The 26,191-nt window shown below is 40.4% G+C and overlaps 1 protein-coding gene and 1 pseudogene across 4 annotated transcripts in view; one reads left to right on the top strand and one right to left on the bottom strand.

Moving 5' to 3' along the window:
* Positions 1-1,375: 1,375 nt before the first annotated feature.
* Positions 1,376-25,166, bottom strand: LOC144330111 (protein SET-like; annotated as a pseudogene). The gene is made up of 5 exons (XR_013395986.1): positions 25,034-25,166; positions 21,216-21,297; positions 6,714-16,667; positions 4,824-4,951; positions 1,376-3,296 (listed from the first exon to the last, which is right to left on the bottom strand). The product of XR_013395986.1 is annotated as a protein SET-like (transcript).
* SLAMF1 (signaling lymphocytic activation molecule family member 1) overlaps positions 25,052-26,191 on the top strand; it is a 39,523-nt gene continuing 38,383 nt past the window's right edge. For 2 of the 3 annotated variants that reach the window (XR_013396000.1, XM_077940361.1), the window contains exon 1: positions 25,052-25,503. Coding sequence is in view for 2 of the 3 variants with exons in the window: in XM_077940361.1 (XP_077796487.1) it covers positions 25,428-25,503 (76 nt within the window). In the remaining variant the exon portion in view is untranslated. The remainder of the gene's footprint in view (positions 25,504-26,191) is intronic. The other variant, XM_001117605.5, reaches the window with a different exon arrangement.

Genomic DNA, 26,191 nt, shown 5'->3' on the forward strand with positions numbered 1-26,191 from the left:
AGTTCAGACTGTTCAAGAAACTGGTTAGATGTGTTCATTGAGCAGCTGCTATGAGTCAAACACCTTTGCAGATTTAACACTGAGAATGAGAATGGCAGGCATAGTTCTTATCTTCCTACATATTTCGTTCTAGTCTGGAAGATAGTCATAAGGAAAATTAGTAATTTAATCCCAATGATGTCAATGGCTGCATGTGTCATGACAATTGCTAGATGGAAGAACTATTTCAGACTGAGATAAGTTAGAAAGATTGAATCTTCTTTTGAGGGTCAGAGAGAGCTTCCTTTTGGAACCGAGACTGAAAAATGAAAGGTGTTAGGTAGGTCAGGAGAGTATGTGTGGAAAAGCTTTCAAGGAGGAAGAAGTAGGAGAATGCAAGGATGGCAGAGAAGGACAAAACAATCTGGTTGCCGGAAAGATTTGCACAAAAAGGTGCCTAAATAAAGCTGTTGCCTACTTTCTAGACAGTAAATAGCTATCTTGACTGGTGGCTCTGGAATAGTAAACCAGTTCTCAAAGTATGAAATATTATTTGTCATAATAATTCTGAGGTTATGATTTCACAAAATCAGAGTCCTATTAATGAAAGAAATCTCTTTTCCTAACGTGACTGAGGCCTGCTTATTTATTTAGAAAACTAGTGAGAAAATCTCACCGGTAGGGAGATTCAGCTGGGATGCAGTGGACCCATCTTCTGCCTAATCCCTTACACCCGTGTTTACCTTTCCCCAGTTTAAAATCACCTTTGAGTGAGCAAAGGAGAATTTCACTTAGCATCTGGCCAAAGATGAGGCATTTGCATTTGTAAAAGATGAGAAAAGATGAAAAGGACAGAAACTGTACCTCCTATATCAGCTGATTGTATGCAGGATACCCAAATAAATAAAGGTGGGGAAGAATTTTGTGGGAAAGGTTTTGTAGTAACTTGAAGAATCAAGAGAAAAGCTAAATATTAGCATCTAGATAGCAAGATTTAATGTGCAAAATTTTAGAATTCTTGATCAAGATGAATCAGCCCCAATTGTTTTCCAGACTTGTGACACTATGCTTCATTATGCAAATTTGTATAACCTTTGTTCTTTCTCAAGTTCCTTGAGATCTACTGAACAATTCAGTAAAGAACCTTATATATATATTCATGGTAAAGTGTGGTGTATTTTTTTCTAAGGAAAAACTAGTAAGGCAAGAGACACTGAAAAGCGTCAGTGATCCCTCCCCAGTCTCTTGCAGGGGCTTTGGAGGGGTAAGACTGGAGAATAATCAGCTCTATTCTTTTGTGAATTTCCAGGTAGAGTCAAAGATAGTTACTGGTAGCACCGGCCAGGTCCTCAGGCCAGATATACCCCTACACAACATAGCCGCTTCATTATTATTATTATTGTGTGTATACATTCAGTTTTATTGTTAACAAAGCAATTTGTACACTTCTAACGTTTAAAACTGAGCATCGTCCTTCCTTTCTAATGACACAAAAAGAAAATTTAAAAATAAACAGGAACAAAATTACAAGAGAGAATGTGAATTCCAAATAAGATCCTACAGGTTCTGCTGATTCTCTCATTGAGTGGCAGGGCTCATTATCATTAGGAGAGATTTTATTTTGAAAGTGTCATCTTAAACTGCAAGGATGTCTGTCAGACATCACAATTAAACATGCCAAAAGAGAAGCCATGGTGTTAAAATGCCCACTTAACCCACCAAATACCTCATATCCACCCTTTGATGACTTTTTATAACCTCATTTTTAAAAGGTTTTTTCTTCCTTTTTTTAAATAAAAGAAAGTAGACAGATACATGTTGGTAAATGACTGTCCATATTCACATAGAGACATGCTGTACTCTCTGACCCAATATACAGAGAAAGGAGGAAAGAAGCTAGAATTCTATGCACTGCTACACAGGGGTCTGGCACTCTCCAGCTTCCAGCAGAGCGAAGGGAGAAGGTTTTTCTTTTCTCTCACAGAGCTTGGTGGTGTTGACTCCATACAGCTTTTGTTCAGACAGGAAGAGATAAGAATGAATTCTGAACAGAAAGAGGTAGAGAATCTTTTCCCATTGTGTTATGCTCAAGGTATTGCCCCCCAAATAAGTTGAAAACCATGGTGCAGAGAAAAGAGACCTCAAGAACAGGGTGACTGAGCACAAGAGGGGAAATAAAGAAAAAAGACTGCAACTTGTTCCCAGGGATTGGAGAAAATTTTTTTAAAAAGTGTTCAGAACGTCAGTGTTCTGTTAGTCATCTTCTCCTTCATCCTCCTCTCCTTCCTCACCTTCATCATCATCTTCCTCTTCTTCGCCTTCATCCTCATCCCTTTCTTCATCAGTATCTTCTAATCCTTCCTCCTCTTCATCATCGTCATCTTCTTCTTTCTCTTCTTCTTCTTCTTCATCATTCACATTGAGAACCAAGGAGCATTGTTATGCCTTTGGCCAAGTAGTACCTGTGATGACCTCTCCTAACTCACCAGCACCTTCATCAGAAAGTAAAGCAGGTCAAGAATCTCTCTGGTGCCTCAGGCTGCCTCTTCCTACTGGTTTTATTCTTCATTCGACTTGAACGTTTCGTCACATCCTTTCAAGATTTCCATTTGATTTCAATGGACTTTGAAGATGGATCACCATTCTCATTTAGATGAAATTCTTTGGAGATAACTTTTCAAAGTAAGGATGTTCATCAGAATAAAAATCTATTCTGTAACCTGATTTAGTATCTTCAAATTATGTCACTTCAACTCTGGTCAAATAATGCAGTTCCTCTTAGTCCTCCTCCACAAGCAGAGCAGACACTCGTGCATGGTTGACAAATGATATTACCCAAAAATAAGGGGTTTGGGCAATCAATGATCAATTCTGACCTCTTCTGAAAAAATGGTTGGCAGAGTTTGTTCTATTTCTGTTCTACTTTCAAATTCTCCTCACTGGCTTGTTCACGAAGTCTGTTTCATTTTGTACTTCACCAATATGTTCAATTGCTTCTTGCTATTCTTTTTCTGAGGTTTCGTCTGCCCGGTTGCAATTGGAGTTGAGCTCCTTTTTACCGACTTGGGCCATTGTCGCAGACTTGGTGCCGCTCGGAGTCGGGGGCGGGGTTGCGGGGGGCGGTGTGGTGGCGGGGAGAAACGGGGACTGGGAGAGAAGGAACAGGGAAGCCGGTCGGGGGTAGGCGGCTTCCCCACACTTCACACGCACTGGCCGCTGGCGCTCGCTCCCTGGGTCAGGTCGCCTCCGCTCCTCATTCCCTCGCTCTCCCCGCACTTGCTCGCTCTCCCGGCACTTGCTCGCTCGCGCGGGCTGCCCTGATATACGATATGTAAAATGTACATAAAAGACAGTACAAGTGTAGTTTTTGTTTGTAATTTTTTCTCTTATCTGATTTAAAAGACAATTTTATAGAACAATAATTATAAATCTGTGTTAATAACACACATGTATGAAGATGTAATTTGTATGACAATAACAGCAAAAAATGGGGGCAAGAGAAAAAGCTATGTGAGAACAAAGTGTTATATTATTGCAGTTAAGATCATTGTAATCTCCAAAGCAACTATGAAGAAAATAACTTAAATACAGTAAAAAAAAAAAAAAAAAAAAAAAAGACAAGGGAACTTAAGTGTACAGTAGAAAAGATATATTTAATACAAAAGAGGGCACTAATAAAGAAAGAGAAGAACACACAAAAAATAAAACCCACAGGAAACTAATAGGAAAATGGCAAACATAAATCCTACCTTATCAGAAATTACATGAAATATAAATGGATTAAACATTATAAATAAAAGGCTGAGGTTATAAGACTGGATTAAAAAAAAATGGGCCCACTATATGCTGTGTACAAAGGACACAGTTTGATTCAAATACACCTACAGGTTGAAAGTAAAAGGTGGAAAAAGATATATTATATTATGGAAGCAGTACCAAAAGAGAGCTGGGTTTAGAAACTAAGATCAGTCAAAATGTGATTTAAGACAAAAACTGTTGTAAAGACAAAGACGGACATTTTATAATAATAAAAGAGTTAATGCATCAAGAAGATGTAACAATTATTAACGTATATGCACAGAGCCCCAAAATACATAAAGCAAAAACTTACTGAATTGAAGGGATAAATAGACAATTCAATAATAATCACTGGAGAGTTCAATATCCCTTTTCAATAATGGATTGAACAACTAGACATAAAATCAACAAGGAAGTAGAAGACTTAAACAACATTGTAAACCAACTAAACTTAACCAAAGTCTATAGAACACTTTACCCAACAACAGCAGAATATGCGTTTGTTGTTCTTAAATGCACATGGAACATTCTCCAGTATAGACTATATGTTAGTCCCTAAAACAAGTCTCAACAACTATGATATGACTAAAATTACAGAAATGTCAAAAGTATGTTTTTAATGGAGTGAAATTATAGATCAATCACGGAAGGATATTTGGAAAATTCACCATTAGGTGCAAATCAAACTACATACTTCTAAAACTAATAGGTCAAAGAATAAATCATAGGGGAAATTACAAAATACTTTGAGATGAATAAAACTAAAAATACTACATATCAAAAACTTATGAGATGCAGGAAATCAATGCTTAGAGAAACTTTTATAGCTGTAAATGTCTAAATTAAAAAAGAAAGATCTCAAATCAATAATCTAACCTTCTACCTTAAGAAACTATAGGCTGGGATTAGTGGCTCATTCCTGTAACACTAACACTTTGAGAGACTGAGGCAAGAGAATCACTTGAGCTCAGGAGTTCAAGACCAGCAATATAGACTTTGTTTCTACAAAAAAATTTTAAAAATTAGCCGGGTTGGGGGACTCATACCTGTAGTCCCAGCTACTTGGGTGGCTGAGGTAGGAGGATTGCTTGAACCTAGGAGATCAAGGCTGCAGTGAGCTGTGATTGTGCCACTGTACTCCAGCCTGAGTGACACAGTGAGAGTGAGACCCTGTCTAAAATAAATACATAAATAAAATAAAATAAAAATAAAAAAAGAAAGAAAGAAAATAAACTATAAAAAAACCAAAGTTCATTAAGAAACTATAAAAAGAAGAATAAACTAAGCTCAAAGAAAGCAAGAAGGAGAAAATAATAAAGATAAAAGTGGAAAGAAATGAAAGAGAGAATACAAAAATAAGAGAAAAACAAATTTAAAGGTTGGTTATTTGAAAAGATCAGCAAAACTGACAAATGTTTAGCTAGACTGATAAAGTGAAAAATGGAGAAGACTCAAAGGACCAAAATCAAAATTAAAAGGAGATATTACTATTGACTTTAAAGAAATAAAAATGATTATAAGGGGGATAGTATGAAGAATTGTACAGAAATAAATTAGACGAAATGGAAAAATTTCAAGAATCACACAGACTACCAAAACTGCCTGGAGAAGACAGATGTGATAGATCAGATAGATGAAAGGAGGGTTCTTGCTTACAACAGAATGCCAAATATGGAGTGAGGTGCTAAAGTGAAGAAAGTTATTATTTTGCAACTATCACAATTAAGACAGGCTCAGGCAAAAATTATCAATGGATGCTAAATCTCAGAGGAAATTTTGATGAGGAGTAAGTAGTTTGCATGGCCTTCCACTGTATGCCAACATATAGTTATTAGTTAAAATGAAAAAAGAAAAAGTAACTATACAATACAGAAATCTGGCAATGTGTTGGCCAAGTGATCAAAATTAACATTATCAATGAGAAGACATCAAGGGTCTCTAGATGTGATACCTTGAGAGTACAACATCAGTTGTGTAATACCTAGTCTGGGAATGCATAATGTGAATCTAGTTGTAAGGAAATACCAAAAAACCCCACGTGAGGAATTTGCTATTAAAAAAGAGAGACTGTAATCCCAGGACTTTGGGAGGCTGAGGCAGGCGAATCATGAGGTCAGGAGTTTGAGACTAGCCTGACCAACATGGTGAAACCCCGTCTCTACAAAAATACAAAAAAGTTAGCCGGGTGTGGTGGTGCATGCCTGTAATCCCAGCTACTCAGGAGGCTGAGGCAGAAAAATCGCTTGAACCCGGGAGGCAGAGGTTGCAGTGAGCCGAGACTGCAACACAGCACTCCAGCCTGGGTGACAGAGCGAGACTCCATCTCAAAAAAAAAAAAAAAAAAAAAAAAAAAGGAAGGGTGGGAAAATTGCATTCTTCAAATATATCCATGTCATAAAGGAGAAGATATAGCTATGGAAATGTTCCAGTTGAAGGATACTAAAGAGATACAACAGCTAAGTGGAATACCTGATACTGGACTGGATCCTGACCTGGAGGGAAAAATATGGCTACAAAGGACACTATAGGGTCAACTAACAAAACTGAAGTACAAACAGTAGGTTAGACAAGAATATTGTTATCAATGTAAAATTTACTTAAGTGATAACTATATTGTGGTTGTATAAGAAATTATCCTAATTCTTCATACTGATGTATTTAAGATAAAAAGCCAAGACATATGTAACCTACCCTATAATAGTTCAAATAGAGACAGAGAAAGAGAGAGAGACAGAGATAGCTAATATTAAAGCAAAATGGGCGAAACATTACAGAGAGGTATTCACAGTCACAGCCAACTTGTAGCTCCCTCCCTGCAAGATATTTATAAGGGTGTTCTTTGTACTATTATTAATAATAATTGTTTCTTGCAACTCTTTTGACATTATTTTCAAACAAAAAGTTAAAAATACAGATTAATGAAAGGTCTGCAATACTTATTTCCCCTTGGTGGTCCTTCAAGATGCTGAGGGTCTGTTCTGCATTTACTATGTCCTCTTCTTTCCTTGTATAGGCCTCTCCTTTTGTAGACCTGTGAGTTCTCAGAGTATATTATCATTTTCAACCTTGAATTCCCATTGAATCATCTGCCAAAGATGACAGTTTATTTTTCTGTTGATCCAATCAAGAAAAGGAGAAAGCTTCCATGAATAACAAATAGATGAGGACTACAAGTTCCTGTGACTCTGCCAGGCTCTGCCCAATGTGTCTCTCCATTCTGGCTCCCAGGCTACAGGCGCAGAGTCTCTGTCAGTCTTGCTATCTCTGGCAGAGGGCAGGAACACAGAGCAGAAGGATCTCCTTAAAGTCTATAACATTTTCATGCTTAAATCCTTCAAGGATAGGCTCTTTGAAGAGCCTACAGGGTTCTACTGATCCTTATGTGGCTTGGTTTCTGTGAATTTCTCCTGTCCAATTTCTAGTTTGGCCCCTCCTTTGCACTGAATGCTGCAACCTTCCTGAACTGCTAGCAATTTCCCGAATTTACTCAACGCCTTTGCTCAAACTTTTACACTTCCTGGAATCCCCTCCCACTCCTCTTGGCCTAACAAACTCCCACTCATTTGTTAAGATTCAAACCAATTGTTGCCTCTCCAAAGTCCAAGACCCACTTCTTAGGAATAAGACTCTCTCCCTGGTCCATAATCACCTTTTCCCACCCTCTCTGTGAAAAGAATGATTACTACAAAGAAAACTTGGAAATCGTCAGCAGGAAAGCCCATAAAATTTGCATTTCCTATTTTCTTTAATCTTGGAGGAGGACAAGAAGGAAGTGACCAGCCCAAGGCCATCTGGCAAGTTACCAGCAGGGCTGAGGCTGGAAGGCAAATACACATTCTCCTTTCTTTGTTGATACTACTACTGGGTACTCCCTGGGGCTTGACCCACTGCCCATCTTATGTTCGTAAGTGTCTTCTGGACTCTGTCAAACCCTAGACCACTCAATTTTGCAGGACCTTCTAGGGTGGCAATGTTGGAGGACTTGTTGGTTCCTAGAGAGAGCACTGGAATGAGCATGTTTGGTTGGTCTTCAAGCTTATACCTAGTACCCAGAACCACATTTCAAGCTTCTGGGAGGCTGTGTGGTGTAGGGGAAGGAGCATGACCTTTGGAGGCAGACAGCCTTGAGTTTGAGTTCCAGAACCATCATTTACCAGCTTCAGAACCTCAGGAAAAGTAAACTTTCTAAACCTCAGTTTCCATATGTGGATGATTTTTAAAATCAGAATTAAATGAGATAACCTAAATAAATCATCCCACATAAAGTCTGCCATACAGTAAGTGCTCAATAAGTATTAGTTGCCTTCTTCTGTCCCAAATGCTCCTTCCTCTCTTCTGGGCTGTCAACTTTAATTTGAATGAATTAAGACAAGATCTCTTAGCCTAAGTTTCCCCAAGTGTAAAATAAGAGGGAATTGATTATATAACTCATATGACCCAGATCACGGCTTCTTTCTATTTTGCTTTTATCAATCTTCCCAATCAGGTCTGTGCACCGAGCACAAAGGCTGCCCATGGGTGTGACATGAACAACGGAGGTTTTGCTCTCAGAGGAAGTGGAGAGGGGTTGGGAGGTACCTGGGGAAATGCAAATTTCATGGCTAAGTAGGACTTCCCTAGGTCTGCTGACTTCCAAGATGCTTCTGAGGTGTAATTCCAGTGATGATGTGAAGACGTGGGGCCAGCTCTACCCCCACCAAAGAAGGCGGCAATCAGTATATTCATTCCACAAACATTTTTAGCACTTGCTTTATATCAGGCATTGTTAGATTGGGGAACCACGAAGGTAAATAGAACATAATGAAACTCAATCAGGATATGGGTGCATTCACCTAAACCCAAGAGATTTGGTTTTTGGTCATGGCTTTTCAAAAACTAGCCGTATGGTAATTCCCTTAGAAGTTTTAGTCTCTAAGTCTTAGCTTTCTGGGGGTGAAATGAAGGAGTTGAAAATATGACTTCTAAATTTGTTTGCTTTCCTTCAGATTATACTTCTCCTCTCAAAGTCAGCTCTGTGTTTTCAAATAGCCCCTGGAACTCTCCATATGCATGAACTGTAAACACTTCAACTGACCATATCCTAAGCCAAAAAATAATCTTATACCCCTTGCTCTCAATTTTGCCCCAAAGTTATCTCCACCTCTTATACTTCCTTTCCTAGAGAATGGCACTGCCATCTACTGGGAAACTAAGCTGGAAGTTTAAAGGCCATAGTATATAGGCCACTATCCTTCACAGCCCACATTCAATTAGTCACCAAACCCTAATAAATCCACCTATGAGATAACTCTCCAATGGACCTCCTTCTCTCCCACCTCATTGCCACTTCTCCAGTTAAGACCAATCATTTCTTCAAATCTGTTCCTAGCCTGTAGGTCTACCTAAATCTCTCTCACACTAAGGCCAAAGTAATCTTTTCTTTTCTTTTTTTGAGACAGATTTTCGCTCATGTTGCCCAGGCTGGAGTGCAATGGTGCAATCTTGGCTCACTGCAACCTCCGTCTCCCGGGTTCAAGTGATTCTCCTGTCTCAGGCTCCCAAGTAGCTGGGATTACAGGCACCTGCCACCAGGCCTGGCTAATTTTTGTATGTTTAGTAGAGACGGGGCTGCATCATATTGGTCAGGCTGGTCTCAAACTCCTGACCTCAGGTGATCTGCCTGCCTCAGCCTCCCAAAGTGCTGGGATTACAGGTGTGTAATCCCACCACGCCTGGGCAAGGTAATCTTTCTAAAGCAAAAATATGAACAGGTCACTCAGCTGCTTAAAACTTTTGGTGGCTTCCATCAAAGAATAAATGGCTTTCCAAGAAAGTATATAATTATTTGTGTGCAAAAAGGAGTTTTGATCAGGTGAAAGGGGAGACACTGCCTCCTATGGGAAGTCCTGGGTTGTGTATCCTTGCAGGAATGAAAGAAAAACAGATCAAAACAATGAAGAAGAGAAGAGAATACCAAATATTGAGTGTTCACAATGTAGCAAATACTGTACTTTAAATACACTGTTGTTTTAACACTCAGCAAACATATTAGGTTATCTTTGCTCAGGTTTTCAAAAATCAGACTCTGAGATGGAGATTTGTGTATGAAAAGTTGACGGAGGAGTGCCCATGATATAATTAATACCTGTGAGAGAGTGAGGGAAGTAAGAGTGAGCAGAGGGAGAAGTTGAGCTGTGGATGCAGTTGCAACGAAGTCCTCAGCTGACTCAGTGAGGAGCCTTTGAGCTGGAATGACCCTCAGAGCTGTTGCAAATTGAGGCAAAAGGGGACTGGACTTTTATATCCTTTCATCAACCAATTGGCCCAGTTGTTTGATGTGGGTTCTGGCTAAGGAACTGGCTAAGGGCAGTTCCTGGGAAGGAACTCAGCTGAGAGCTGTCAGCCACCAATACTTCCTGCATGGAAATGACTGCTTTGGTCTTGAGGGGGAGATCTGAACAGCACATCATAGCATCCACTATGTGGGATAACTTGTAGTGCATTATTTTATAGATAAGAAAACTGGTTTTCGCCAACACCATGACTTATCCTAGGTCATACAAGTAATGAGCGAAATCCCTGTGGCTCTAATTCATATTTGTCTTCATGTTCCTTTAGCTATATACATACAACCATGCAATGATAACCTTTTTTGATGAAGCTAGCAGAAGAAAAGAAATAACTAAAATCAGAGCAAAAATAAATGAACCTGAGACCAAAAAAAAAAAAAAAAAAAAAAAAAGCCTCACACAGAGGATCAAAAAAATAAAGTTGGTTGTTTGAAACGATAAGATTGATAGACTGCTAGCTAGAATAACCAAGAAAAAACAAGAAAAGATCCCGAATAAGCACAATCAGAAATGACAAAGGTGACATTACAATTAATATTGCAGAAATACGAAAGATCCTCAGAGACCACTATGAACAGTTCTACGCACACAAACTAGAAAATCTAGAGGAAATGGATAAATTCATGGAAATCCATAATCTCCTGATTGATCCAGGAAGCAATTGAAATTATGAACAGACCAATAATGAATTGCAAAACTGAATCAGTAATAAAAAGAAATAACTACCAACCAAAAAATGCCCAAAATCAGAGGGACTCACAGTGGAAATCTACCAGAGGTACAAAGAACAGCTGGTACCAATCTTACTAAAACTATTCCAAGAAATTGAGGAAGAGGGCTTCTTTCTCAATTCATTCTATAAAGCCAGTATCATCCCGATATCAAAATCTGGTAAGGGCATGACAAAAAAAGAAAACTACAAGTTAATACTCCTGATGAACACAGATGCAAAAACTCTCAACAAAATACTAGCAAACTGAATTCAGCAGCACATCAAAAAGACAATTCATCAGGATAAAGTGGGCTTTACTTCTGGGATGCAGACATGATTCAGCAGACACAAATCAATAAATGTGATTCACCACATAAACAATTAAAAACAAAAACCGTATAATCATCTCAATAAATGCAGAAAAAGCATTCAATAAAATTCAACATCTCTTCACGAGAAAAGCCCTCAACAAACTAGGCACTAAAGGAACATACCTCAAAATAATAAGCACAATCCATGACAAACTCACAGCTAACATCCTATAGAATGGGCAAAATTTGTAAGCATTTCCCTTAAGAACTGGAACAAGACAAGGATGTCCACTGTCACCACTCGTATTCAGTAGAGTGCCTGGAAACCCTAGTCAGAACAATCAGGCAAGAAAAAGAAATAAAAGGCATTCAAATAGGAAAAAATAAAGTCAAATTATCTCTGTTCACTGACAACATGTTCCTGTACCTAGAAGGCCCTAAAGATTACTCCAAAAGGCTCCTAGGCCTGATAAAGAATCTCAACTAAGGTTCAGGATACAAAATCAACATACAAAAATCAGTAGCATTTCTATACACCAATCACATTCAAGCTGAGAATCAAATCAATAACTCAATCCCATTTACAATAGCCACAAAATATAAAATACCTAAGAATACATTTGACTAATGAGGTGAAAGATCTCTGTGAGGAGAGCTACAATACATGGATGACAGAAATCACAGATGAGACAGCAAATGGAAAAACATTCCATGCTCATGGATTGGAAGAGTCAATACCATTTAAATGACCATGCTTCTCAAAACAATCTATGAATTAACAGAATTATTATCAAATTACTATCATTTTTCACAGAATTAGAAAAAAACAATTCTAAAATTCACATGGAACCAAAAAGAGCCTGGCTAGCCAAAGCAATCCTAAGCAAAAGAACAAAGCCATAGGTACCACATTACCCAACTTCAAACTATAGTACAAGGCCACGGTAACCCAAACAGCATGGTACTGGTACAAAAATGAACACATAGATCAATAGAACAGAACATGGAACCCAGAAATAAAGCCATAAACCTATAACCAACTGATCTTTGACAAAGTCGGCAAAAGTGAACAATGGGGCAAGGACACTCTATTCAATAAATGGTTCTGGGAAAACAGTCTAGTCATGTGCAGAAGAATGAAAGTGAACCCCTACCCCTCCCCTTATACAAAAATTAACTTGAGATGAATTAAAGACTTAAATGTTAGACTTCAAACTATAAAAATCCTAGAAGAAAACCTGGGAAAAACTCTTGCAGACATTAATCTAGGAAAGAATTTATGACTAATATCTCACACACAAATATAGCAAAAACAAAAATTGACAAATGGGAGTTAATTAAACTAAAGAGCTCCTGGACAGCAAAAGAAAAAAAATCAGCAGAGTAAATACAACCTACAGAATGGGGGAAAATATTTGCAAACTATGCATCCAACAAAGGACTAATAGCCAGAATCTATCAGGAACTTAAGCAAATCAACAAGAAAGAAACAACCCCATTGTGTTAGTCCATTTTGCATTGCTGTGAAAGAATGCCTAAGACTGGGTAATTTATAAAGAAAAGAGGGTTTTTTGGCTCATAGTTCTGCAGGTCATACAAACATGGCACCAGTATCTGGTGAGGCCTCAGGAAGCTTACGGTCATAGTGGAAGGTGATGGGGAGCAGGCATGTCACATGGCAGGAGAGGGAGTGAGAGAGATGCCATGCTCTTTTACACAACCAGTTCTTTCACGAACTCATTATTGTGGGGCGGACACCAAGCCATTCATGAGTGATATGCCTCTGTGACCCAAACACCTCCCACTAGGCTCCACCTCCAACACTGGGAATTACATTTCAACATTTGGAGGTGAGAAACATCCATTTATATCAACCATTAAGAAGTGGGCAAAGGACACGAAGCGACACTTCTCAAAAGAAGACAACAAGTGGCCAACAAACATATGAAAAAGGCTCAGTATCACTAATAATCAGAGAAATGCAAATTAAAACCACAATGAAATACCATCTCACACCGGCTAGAATGGCTATTCCTAAAAAGTGAAAAAATAACAAATGTTGGCAAAGATGTGGAGAAAAAAGAACACTTATACACTGTTGGTGGGAATGTAAATAAGTTCAACACCTATGGAAAACAGTATAGAGATTTCTCAAAGTTATTTTAGAACTACCATTTGATCCAGCAATCTCACTACTGGGAATCTACTGAAAGGAAAAGGAATAGTTTTATCAAAAAGACACCTGCACTCATATGTTTATTACAGCACTATTCACAATAGCAAAGTCATGGAATCAACTTAGGTGCCCATCGATAGTGGGTTGGATAAAGAAAATGTGGTATATGTACACAATGGAATACTATGCAGCTGTAAGAAAGAATGAAATCATGTCTTCTGCAGCAACATGGATGCAGTTGGAGGCCACTATCCTAAATAAATTACACAAAAACAGAAAATTAATGATCACATGTCCTCACTTGCAAGTGGGAGCTAAATAATGGGTACGTACATACAGACATAAAGACGGAAACAATAGACAGACACTGGGGACCCCAAGAGTGGGGAGCAAGGGAGTGGGGTAACGGTTGGAAACTACCTATTGAGTATTATATTCACTATGTGAGTGATGGGTTCAGTAGAAGTCCAAACCCCAGCATTACACAATAACAAATCTATACCTGCACCCCTTGAATCTAAAATGTAAAAAAAAAAGAAACTTACTTGGCATAAAAATTTTATTAGCATAAGGTCAAACTTGAACCCTCGGATTCTTTGGGTGGCAGTATAAATTGTTCAAACATTAATCATTCAAGGAAGAGCAGAGCTGGGCAATAGTGGGGCCAAATATCTAAGATCCCAAATAGAGAACCATGAGTCTGTCAAACAGTGGAAGTAAAGTAAGAGGTGGGACTTGACTGTGGAAGCAGGGCTCAGACACAGGACCAAGTTGAGGATTAGCTGAAACAGGGCTGAAGTGGAAGCAGTTTTCCATAAGACACACCTACCAGTGTAACATGTCAGTTTACCACTGCTATGGCAACACTCAGAAATTACTGCCCCTTTCCATGGCAATGACCTGACAACCAGGAAGTTACCACCCTTTTCCTAAAAATTTCTGTATAAATTGCCCCTTAATTTGCATATAATTAAAAGTGGGTATAAATGTGAGTGCAAAACTGCCTCCGATCTGCTACTTTGGGCACACAGCCTATTGGGGTAGCCTTGCTCTGCGAGTCGTTGTTTACCACCACCAGCTCACCCTTGAATTCTTCCTTGGGCAAAGTCAAGAGCCCTCCTGGGCTAAGCCCCAATTTTGGATCTCACCTGTCTTATGTCAGAAATATCAGGGCCTGTGGAGCCTCAGTGTATAACTCAGGATAAGGAGAGCAGAATCATGCTTATGGCAGGACCCTGATGAGTCTGTTTGTTGACCTAGGCCAGTGGCAAGAAATCTCCTGGGAGCGAGACAACTCAAAGGGCAGAAAGAAGTGGGGAGAAAGAGAAAGCCCTAGGTCAAGGCTGGAGCAGTTTCTGAGAAGACGGGAAAGACTAAGGGAAGTCAAGAGTCAAAAATCCTTAATGATAAGTAGATTAGGATATGGGGCAAGAGCTTAGAAAAAATGTCATAAAAGGAGGGCATAGGACCACCGCTATTCTCTTTCCCTGGTCTCTCCTTATCTGGCCTTCTTGCCCCTAGATATGAAGGGCTGTGATAATGGCTTTGCTCAATAGCATGTATCCTGGGTCAGTGTGGTAAGAGGCAGTAGAGATTATATCCAAGTGCTGTGTCTGCTATTTATTTACTGCATGACCTCAAGCAAGTTATTTAACTCTCTAAGCTTCAGTTTCCTCATCTGTGAATCACCTGGGGATAATAGTAAGGTTAAACCTGGTGCTGAGCTCATGGAAAAGTTCAGCTGTACTGCTGTAGAATTCTCATCTTCTTGTAGTCCCATGACATACCACACCTCTGTGAGCAAGCCAGATGAAGGACCCATGTTCTTAAAATAGATTCTTGTATTTGAAAGAGTTCAGTAAACAATATAGGAAGCAACAGTAATTGCTTGTCTTTCTCCCAGCCCTCTGTTCCAGGGAAGGGTTTTTTGGTGGAGTGGGAGTCTCCTCCAGGAGAAATAGTAGATGTTCTAAGCTGCAGGGAAATGTCTCCACAGAAACTTTTGCTGGAGGTTCTGGCTGGAAGAAAATCCAAGAAGGACAGCTGGGTCTCAGAATGCCATCTGAGCATGCAGGACAATATCCCAGCCAGTTGGGGCCCAAGACAAGACCAGAGTTCATTTTAATAGTGTTTATCCAGGTTCTGTTATCAGAACTGGGCACCATGAGCCGTCCTTCTTAAAGACAAATACAACAGAAAAAGAGGCTGCCTCTTAACTGACTTATTCACCCCTTGGAAAATTTGTTAAGATAAAACATACTCCTTGTTGTTTTAACTCTATTATCTTGTTCAACAAAGCAAAATTTAGAAACAATAAAACTAAAGAAGGAAGTATCTATCTCTGAGTATGATCTTTACTTCTTTTACTCCATAGAACGCTTTTTAAAATTTGACATTTTAAACAATCTCTTGATCTTCATTTGTTCTTTTTTCAAGGAGAGATATGAACACAATGTTCTTTAAGAAATTGTTCTTCATTAAACTAGGCAACAACATGTGAGTCATTGTAACGTATTATGTTAAATTTAAAAAAAATACAAAACTAGGTGCAACCCAGTGACTGTAGTTACAAATGTGCTTCTGGAATGAGTAGCCCACTGAGGCAAGAAAAAACTTCACTTAAGCCGCTGCTTAGTAAAAGGCACGTGGTGTCTATCCCAGGCACCAGCATCTTGACTGTAATTATTATTTGAGATTAGCCTAATTATCAGATGTTTACTTACGATGATACCCAGAGGCATTTTTTTACTTGAAATTTTATAATAAAGCAAAAAGATAAATTGAAGTGACCAAGCCCACCATACAGAATGAGAACCTCAGAGGTGTTGTATACACTGAAAATAAACACTAACTGCATTTACTGTACTGTGTGATTTTGGTATTGTCTTCCAATCCTGCCACATGTGGATTCTGCGAAACTGCATCAGGTGTGGCCAAGGGTTCAGTTCACATTTTCATTCTGTTTCACATTTTCTGTTCTGATTCATGGTTTACATATACAACTCTTCCTGTTCTCTGTTATACACTGATATTTTCTTTATGAAATGTGATAGTCTATGCTGAGAAATTTCAATTCTTTTACAACAGGGCTTTAAAACACTTATTACATAAAGTCCGTCTCTCTGTCTTCAATTGCTAAAAGGTCTTAATAGTCTATAGTGTGCTTTTGTCCCTAATTTACGTTGCCAAGTTATCGTTGCCTCCAGTAGAGATGCCCAGGAATGACATTCATTTGTAGGGTGCCTGAAACATTCTGCTCCATGTCTCTGAGGAGTGTCCTTGATCTTGACCACACAACAGAACTTCCTGTGCATCCCCAGCTGCAGCTTTATGGGGTTCGCCATTTAATTAATCATGACCACCTGCAGGAAACAATAAAAAGTGATAGACACCAGTGCAAAATGGCTTTCACATGTCAGGTGCTGCAGCGAACATCTTACTTGTATTTATGCCATTTACTTCTCCCAACAATCCTATGAGATTGTTCTTCGTCTTAACTCTGTTACTGATGAGGAAAGCGTGGCTTAGAGAGATTAAATAACTTGTCTAAGGTGGGATGATTTATAAATAACAGAATGGGGGCGTGGGCCCAGAACTATCTGACCGTGTGGCCAGGGTTCTGAACCAGTCTGCTGCCTGCTGCCTTCTAAAGAAAGGTTTGGAAAACTGCAAACTTCAAAGCAGTTGTGATGGTTAAAAAATGATGGCAGATTTTCCTTTCTTTCTTTTTTCTTTTTTTTTTTTTTTTTTACAGGGTCTCACTATGTCACCCAGGCTGGAGTGAGTGGTACAAACATAACTCACTGTAATCTTGAACTTCTGGGCTCAAGCAATCTTCCCATCTCAGCCTCCTAAGTAGCTGGGACTACAGGCATGCGCCACCATGCTTGGCTAATTAAATTTTTTTTTTTTTTTTGTAGAGCTGGGGTCTCATTAGGTTGCCCAGGCTGATCTTAAACTCTTGGCCTCAAATAATCCTCCTGCGTTGGCCTCCCAAAGTGTTAGGATTACAGGCGTAAGCCACTATACCTGGATCACATTTTATTTTCTTTCTTTTATAGACATTTTCTTCAGTGCTATATTACGTTTGTGATTTTTAAAAGAAGAGATGAATATTAGTTAGGGTTCTCCAGAGAAGCAGAATCAATAGGATACGTATACATAAAAAGATTTATTATGAGGAATTGGCTCGTGTGATTATGGAGACTGAGAAGTTTCATGGCCTGCTGTCTGCAAGCTGGAGATCCAGGAAAGCCAGTGGTGTAATTCCAGTTCAAGTTTGAAGGCCTGAGAACCAGGGGAGCTGACGGTGTCAATCCCAGCACAAGGGCTCACTAGGCAGGCGGGAAGCAAAAGGGACAAATTCCTCCTTCTGCCTTTTTGTTCTAGTCAGGCCCTCAATGAATTGGATGGAGGGCAATCTGCTTTCCTGAGACACGATTCAAATGCTGATCTCATCCACAACACCCTCACAGACACATTCAGAAATAATGTTTAATCTGGCCACTTCATAATGCCATCTAGTTGACACATAAAATTAACCATTGGAGGATGGAACCCCAATGTTAAAAAAAGACCACAATTCCTAAATATTTTTCTCTTAACTAGCAGTGTTATCTGATAAAGTCATTAAGTGGTTGACAATTAGATTTGTTATTCTTGGTAAGTATGAATATATCATTAAAGGATGTTTAGAGTCACTATATTTTAAACCAATGGAATGGTTTTCTCATAGTTAGTGCTGGGGCGGGCAGGTAGATGGAGAAGAGGTGAGTGGATGGAGAAGAGGCAAGTGGATGGAGAAGCAGGTGGATTGGGATTCCATCACAGGGCTTCATCTGGAGTTACTCTCCACTATTCACCTCTCTCTCCAGTGGTTGCAGTTAGAATTGTTCACTGAAGATTTCTACCCTATAGCTAGCTTTTCCAAGCAGCTCAAGTGTCCTAGCTCTCCCCTCTTTCCTGGACTCACTTCAGGTCAGCCCACCTCATTGGTGTGACAGTGCAGGAATCACTGCTTTGGACTGTATAAATGGCCCATGAGTATCTCAGAGGGTCATTAAATGACTTCATGGAGCACACAGCACCCATTCCCCAGCTGTCTCTGTTTCTCAGGGAGGTGACTGGCTAGTTAAGGACCAGAACTATTCAGAGACAGAAATGAATTCTGCTTCTGATAGTGGTTATACAGGGTTTCCAGGTACTTTGCAAATTATTCTCCTATCTACCACTCTGTCTAAGAAGGCAGACCAGGGTTATGGGAGGCAGTTTTTGGAGCACAGAAAAGATCTGAGGCTGGTGACTCAATAACCACTGTCACCAGTTCCTGAACTCTATTTCTGCCTAGAAGGAGTAGAGTGGCATGGGCATTTCCCTTTCTTTAACAATGTATGCCAGTAAAAAGTAGGCTAGCACATTACATGACTGCCACATGAGGTCATTTGAAAGGTAGTAGGAAGCACCCCAGTCCTACCAAGAATGCTTCTAAAAATGCTGTGGAGAGAGTCTGTGAAGCAGTGACTCTTTCTTGGTCACAGTCACCCCTTAAGGGACATGAAGAATTCCAAGTCAGTTCAGCGCAGGCCCCAGGAAGGGAGGGATCCCACATATTGGGTCTGGGGTCTGGAAGGATGGAGGAACATCAGTGGAAATGACAGCAGTTTGGAGAGGAAGTCCTCAGATGGCAAAGACCCTCAGATGTCTCTCCACTTCCAGACTCCAGTGCCCTGAAGCAGGTCTAAATTTCTCACTGATGTGAGAAACCTGGTGAGGGCCTTGCAGTGGGCAATCCCAGAACCACAGACAGGATACAGGGAAGAAGGCACTGCCAGTGGGATTTTCATCTCTCCTAGCCAGGCCTGGTCACTCAGGTCATCCATCTGGCTAGGGAGCTGATGGCAGGCATGAACATTCAGCAAAAAGGAGTTGAGTAGAGCCTGAGCCTGCATCTGGGCTAGAGTCACTTCAAAGCCCAGTTTTCTCTCCACTCTCCCCTCAACCCTGACAGCCCCAGCACCACAACAAGGCTATCTGGTTGACTAGTCTGCTCAGCCTCCATATCAGCCATCTGCCCTGTGGGCTTCCTCATCTCACCCAGCAGGGCGGACCCCAGGGTGTTTTTTCCCAGTGCTTTCCCCAGGCCAGTTTTAAACTCTTCAATCAGGTCTACTAGGAGAGCTTTCAGAGTTTGGGGGAATTCTGTATTTTCATTTTGGTTTTGCAGGTTTTTTTTTTTTTTCTTATCCAGATAAATATGCTCATCATGAGCTCCATGTGGCCAGGTGATCTGGTCTTAGTGGCCCTTCTCTGTGGGGCCAGTTCCTTTTATAGGGGACCTCTGGTCAGAGGCTATGATGATGATGACCATTGGCTGGGAAGCCAAGACACTCAGGAACAGTCCAGCCCAGACACTGTCAGGCAGGTGATATTGGCACCTATAGCCATAGTGTCAGGAGAGAGAGTGGCAAGTCTTAGGGACACATTTAAGAGTACAAGAGGTAGGAGATGTCTTTGATGGATAACCCATTTGAGGTTTTTTGGGGAAGGCTATTTTCCACAGAAATGTAGTCCTCCTCACTCTCAGGGTGGGGCTCTGCATCGCCAAAGGGAAAGAATGGTGCTGAGCCACAGACATGGGAGGCTAGGACAGGAAACAGTGCTCACCTAGGATTCTCCTATTGCCCACGCTGTGGCCTGTGCCAGAAGGAATGTTTCACAGATAATGAGCCATTAGCCTACACGAGCCTGAAGACTGGCTAAGATTCTTGCTCAGTATAATGCAAGTGGTATGGTGAATGGATAGAACACAGACTCTGGAGTCAGATAATCCAGGGTTTGAATCCAACTCTTGCTTTTTTTTTTTTTTTGGCTCTGAGCCATTGAACAAGTTATTTAGCCGCACTATACTTCAATTTGTAAAATGGGGATAATTATTCCTGCTTCTTACTGCTACCAAGATTAATGAAATAACACATGTGGAAACCCCAGGCATCCAGGGAGTTCAATTAGCAAGATTTCCTTCCTCCTTATCCTCTTGAGTATTCATGGTGATATATACTCACCAGGAAAAAGGAAAGAGCTCTGATCAGTGTCAGGATTCCCAAGTTTGGTCCAGATCCTGCCTTACAAATGCCACCAGCTCTTTCATAGGGCTGTTAGGAGGATCAAATAAGGCCATGAATGTGAAGGCTTTTGAAAACAACTTTGTAACTACAAGACACTATCATCTGTGTATCTTCGGTTGTTGGTCTATTGACATCTGCTCTTAATAGCTGAAGGAAGCAGCTCAGTATACTAGATGTACTAACTGCAAATCTCTGGTCAGTCACATTGTCCCTCAGGTCCTGTATTAGTTTCCTGTGACTGCTGTAACAAATTATCACAAACATGATGACTTAAAACAACGGAAATTCATTCTCCTACCATCCTGTAGGCCCAAGGTCTAAAACTAACATATTGGCAGGGCATGGCTCCTTCTGAAAGCTCCAGGGGAGAATCTTTCTGTGCCTCTTCCAGCGTCTGGTTGTCTCTGGTGTTCCTTGGATTGTGGCTGCATAGCTCTAGTCTCTGTTCTGTCTTTTCACATGGCCATCTTCTTTGTGTCTCTGTGTGTCCTTTTTCTATTTCTCATAAAGATGCACTACTCTCATTGGATCTGGGGATCACTCTAATTCACCCAATATAATCTCATCTCAATTCTTTCCTTAATTACATCTGAAAGATCCTTATTCCAAATAAGGCCACATTCAGACGTTCCAGGTGAAGAAGAATTTGGGGGCAGGGAGGACTCTATAGAATCCACTCTAGAACCTCAGAACCTTCATCTAAACCATTTCTGACCCTCATTCAATGTATGTTTTTATTGAGTTCTAGATTGCACCAAACAGGAAAACTCTTCAGATAGTGCTTACCATTAGCTCAGTTTTCTGTGCAGAGGGGATGCAGGAGGTCAGAGTGGAGATGCCTCATGGTGAGGCTGGAGAAGGGCTAATTCTGGAAATGAGAGGAAGGGCAAAGCAAACAAGAGAATAGGTGTCTGTCTTTGAGAGAGAATGGTTTGAAATGAATAGACAGCATGCCTTCCAGGAGCCGTGCAGCTTGAAGAGAGAACACCAGTCTTGAAATCAGACCTGGATCATTGGTTTCCCATTTTTACAGGATCCCAGTATTCTCACATCATTAGTTATTTCAACTGACATTTTATGAATATGTAGACAGTATGCCATTCACTATTTGGATTCTCAGTTATTGTAACAGTGGTGTGTTGGTAAATGGTTAACCATAATGAAAAATAATGTATGCATATATGTAAATGAGTTTGTTATAAATTTTGCTTATATGAAGAATGTGTAACATGCAATTTATAAAATACAATTTATTGCATTTTAGTAAAATGTACAATCCCCTTTATTGTAAATTCCATATAGCCACTGATCTCACAGGCTGCTTGCTTTCATATTGGCTTAATTCATATCCACAGCCAAACTGTGGTTACAATTGACAAAGGAATGTAGTTCCAAGATGAATGTTGGTTAATGTCTTTTTTGAAGTTAAAGAAATGTGAAACAACAAAAACGTGTGTTGGAACATCATTTGCTCATCAGTGACACTAGTGACTTTTTGCTGAATCAGATGATAGTTTTTGAGCACTGGAAAAATGTTTCCTCAATTTTTTATGCTAATCCCAAAGTAAGGGCCACAGTCATGGCACACGTTTAAGTGTACTCTGCATCATTATGTTTTCTCTATTACTTTCTTACATTTAGACAATCAACAAAACAATAAAGTTCTGATTTATATTGCTTGCTGATTTCCATGACATAAACTCTCATCATGGCCAGTTTCAAGTTCCCAACATAATGCCATTGAATGCAGAGTGGGGAAGACAGGTCCAGAAGCACCAATGATCCAGTATTTAATTTCCACTGTAGACACATAAGAGATGTCAATTACCTCAAGAACATAGATATCAGTAATGTCATAAAATAATTAAGAAACAATGAGCTTTGAGATTTTATTCCCTCTGCTTAGTATAATTTATTTAGTTGTAAAGTTTCTTTTAAAGGCAGGGTTTTGCTCTGTTGCCCAGGCTGGAGTGCAGTGGCTATTCACAGGTGTGTTAGTCCATTCTCACACTGCTATAAAGATACTACCCAAGACTGGGTAATTTATAAAGGATAAAGGTTTAATTGACTCACAGTTCCACATGGCTAAGGAGGTCCCATGAAACTTACAATCATGGCAGAAGGCAAAGGAGAAGCAAGGACCTTCTTCACATCACAGTAGGAGAGAGAAGTGCAGCCAAGAGCAGAAAATATTGCCTTCTAAAACCATCCGATCTTGTGAGAACTCACTCACTGTCTTAAGACCAGCGTGGAGAGGAAACTGCCCCCATGATCCAATCACCTCCCACCTTGTCCCTTTCTCAACACTTGGGGATTATAGGGATTACAATTCGAGATAAGATTTGGGTGGGGATACAGTGGCAAACCACACCAACAGGCATGATCATGATAGTCCATTCTCACACTGCTATAAAGATGCTACAGCCCCGGGGCCTATCATGGGGAGGGGGGAGGGGGGAGGGATTGCACTGGGAGTTATACTTGATGTAAATGACGAGTTGATGGGTGCTGACGAGTTGATGGGTGCAGCACAGCAACATGGCACAAGTATACATATGTAACAAACCTGCACGTTATGCACATGTACCCTAGAACTTAAAGTATAATAATAATAAAAAATAAAAAATAAAAAAATTTTTAAAAAAAGATGCTACAGCCTCAAACTCTTGGACTCAAGGGATCCTCATGCTTCAGTCTCCCAACTAGCTGGGACTACAGGCATGTACCACCACACCCAGCTTAACTGTAAGTTTATATAATTTAATTTAATTTTATATGTTTAATAATGGCCATGTTCATCAAGCACCTCACAAGCTTTCTGAAAATCTATTTTTTATTTTTATTTAAAAAATATTTTTGTAGACATGAGGTCTCGCTATATTGCCCAGACTGTTTTCAAACTCTTGGCCTCAAAGGTTCTCCCACCTAGGCCTCCACAAGTGGTAGGGTTACAGGCGTGCCACTGTGCCCATCCAGATTCCTGAAAATTTAACAGTTTTATTAATTGGTACATGCTGGTTCAAGCACACACCACTGGGAATAGTTGTGAGGAGGACAGTTGAGTGCTGGGGAAAGGAAGGAAGAAAACAGTGAGGATAAAGAACAAGCTCACATATCCCACCAACTTTTATTACCTGATCCCCATGGGGAGGCCCATCAGAGAGTGCCTATGACCTGTTACAATGAACTCTAAAAACACTTCCCTACTCTTTCAAGTCTCCCTGTGAGCATTGGTTACATTTCCAGTGTCCCATTCTTATAGTTTAACTCATGAAAGAGGGCGGGATCTTCCTTCTGCCAATACTAGTTCCTTCTCCTCAATGAAAAGTTAGACACAAACTCTAAAATAAAGGCAACTCCCAGAATACAACACAGCCCCAGTTAAATTAAAAAGCCTTTTATCCAAGAGACAGGCAATAACAAATGCTGACAAGGATGTGGAGACAAGGGAACCCTTGTACACTGTTGGTGGGACTATAAGTTAGTACAACCACTGTGGAGAATGGTTTGAAGGTTCCTCACAAAACTAAAAATAGAGCTACCATATGATCCACAATCTCACTGCTCGTTGTACACCTAAAAGAAAAGAAATCAGTATATTGAAGAGATATCTGTATTCTCATGTTTATTACAGCACTATTCACAATAGCCGAGGTTGGAAGCAACCTAAGTGTCTATCACAGATGAGTGAATAAAGAAAATGTGTTACATATACACAATGGAGTACTATTCAGCTAAAAAAGAATTAGATCCTGTCATTTGCAACGATGTGGATGGAACTGAAGATCATTATGTTAAGTGAAATAAGCCAGGCACAGACAGACAAACTTCACACGTTCTCACTTGTGGGAGGTAAAAAGTAAAACAATTGAACTTGTGGACAGAGAGTAGAAGGATGGTTACCAGAGGCTGAAGGGTAGTGGGGGTTGGGGAAGAAGTGGGGATGGTTAATGGGTACAAAAAATAGAAAGAATGAATAAGAACTAGTATTTGATAACACGACAGTGTGACTATAGTCAATAATAATTTAATTGCACATTTAAAAATAACTAAAAGTATAATTGCATTGTTTGTAACACAAAGGATAAATGTTTGAGGTGATGGATACCCCGTTTACCCTGTGTGATTATTACACATTGCATGCCTCTATCAACATATCTCATATACCCCATACATCTATATATATACATACTGACTATGTACACACAGACGTTAAAAATTAGGAAAAAACAAACACAACAAGGAGACTGAGCTGGAAGGATGGAGCTCTGGGATAGATTTGTCCTACATCCCTGCCTGGGAGGGAATCCACACACATGTGAGAAGACAAACTAGGAGCATGGGACACTAAATTATACCACATTGCACTCATTGGGGTCACAGGGTTTCTTCCAAGTGACCCGCACTTGCCCATCCCATCTCTCTGTGACAGTGGCACCCGCACCAGACTACATGTTGAAGTGTTATCTGAAATTATGAAATAAAACAGAAGTAAGAGGTCTATGAGCTCATCAAAATGCAGTCATCTAAATTCAGCTGTGAACTGCCAAATTTGAGGAGTGATCTGACAAAACATCTTTTCTTTGCAATCCAAGAAGACTTACCGGAGAGAACTGCTCAGATAATCTGCAACATCCGGTTCCTGGAGGCAGCTAAGGAAAGAAGCAGGGGTGCATGTTTCTGCCCAAAGCCGGGGTTTGGCCGAAGTGACTACACACCCCCTTTCCTGGCTCCCATAGGCTAAGTGCCTGGCTTCTTGAGAAGCCTGCTTCTTGAGAAGAAAAAAGTGATTTAAAGCCTCATGGGAGATGAGCAATCCTCAAGACACAAGCAGAAAAAGTCCCGGTGATACAGGAAGCGGGTTCAGGAACCTGCTGGTTCCTGATACATAAATTAGACAGCAGAGGCAGCACTGCATGACACGAAGCTCGCTCTGCCTAGCGTCTGTGAGCAGCTGCCAGGCTCTGACCAGGACCCCTTCCTTCTCCTCACTGGCTGATGGATCCCAAGGGGCTCCTCTCCTTGACCTTTGTGTTATTTCTCTCCCTGGCTTTTGGGGCAAGCTATGGAACAGGTGAGTGTTCATCTGCCTGCTGGTTTGAGTCCCACGTTAGCTGCCTGGAATCAGCATATTTTCGTGGATGGAGAGAAGGTGCAGGGCTGGGGATTGTGTTTGGTCACTCTTCCTTAGGGACTGGCTGTCAGTTTCAACTGCCTCTTTCAAAGAGGAAGGAACATTATGAGTTCCTGGGCCCTTGGGTTTCCAAGACTCAAGCCCACCAGCCCCTCTTCCAAGGAAATGAGGAGCTCTAAGCCAAAGGCTCCAGTCACTTCTCTGACCAGTCTTAGGGTGACAGGCTCTGGTAGAAGTCCTGGTTGAGTGGTTGGTTTTACATGGGCATTTTTCTGGCAAAGATCCAGCCTAGAGAGACTGAGCTGGATGGAGTGAGCTCTGGGAGATGATTTGCCCTACATCCCTGCCCTAGGAGGGAATCTGTGCCCATGCAGCCTGACAAACCAGGAGCATGGGTCAACAGAAAGCATTGGCTAGAATGGGAAGAGAGAGTAGAAGTGAAAACTCCAGGCTTTTGGCTAATAACCAGCAGTGACCACAATGTGGTCATACTGGTGTGTATTTTCTTGGAAGAGAAGGTCCAAGAAAGCAAGAGGGAAGAAGTTGGGATTTCTGGAGCCTAGGGCTGGTTACAGTATGTGGGAAATGCAAATTGGGGACCCTCAGAGAGTAGCTCCAGCAGGAAGGC

Source organism: Macaca mulatta, chromosome 1, assembly GCF_049350105.2.
Source record: "Macaca mulatta isolate MMU2019108-1 chromosome 1, T2T-MMU8v2.0, whole genome shotgun sequence".
In the NCBI taxonomy this organism is placed as follows: domain Eukaryota; kingdom Metazoa; phylum Chordata; class Mammalia; order Primates; family Cercopithecidae; genus Macaca; species Macaca mulatta.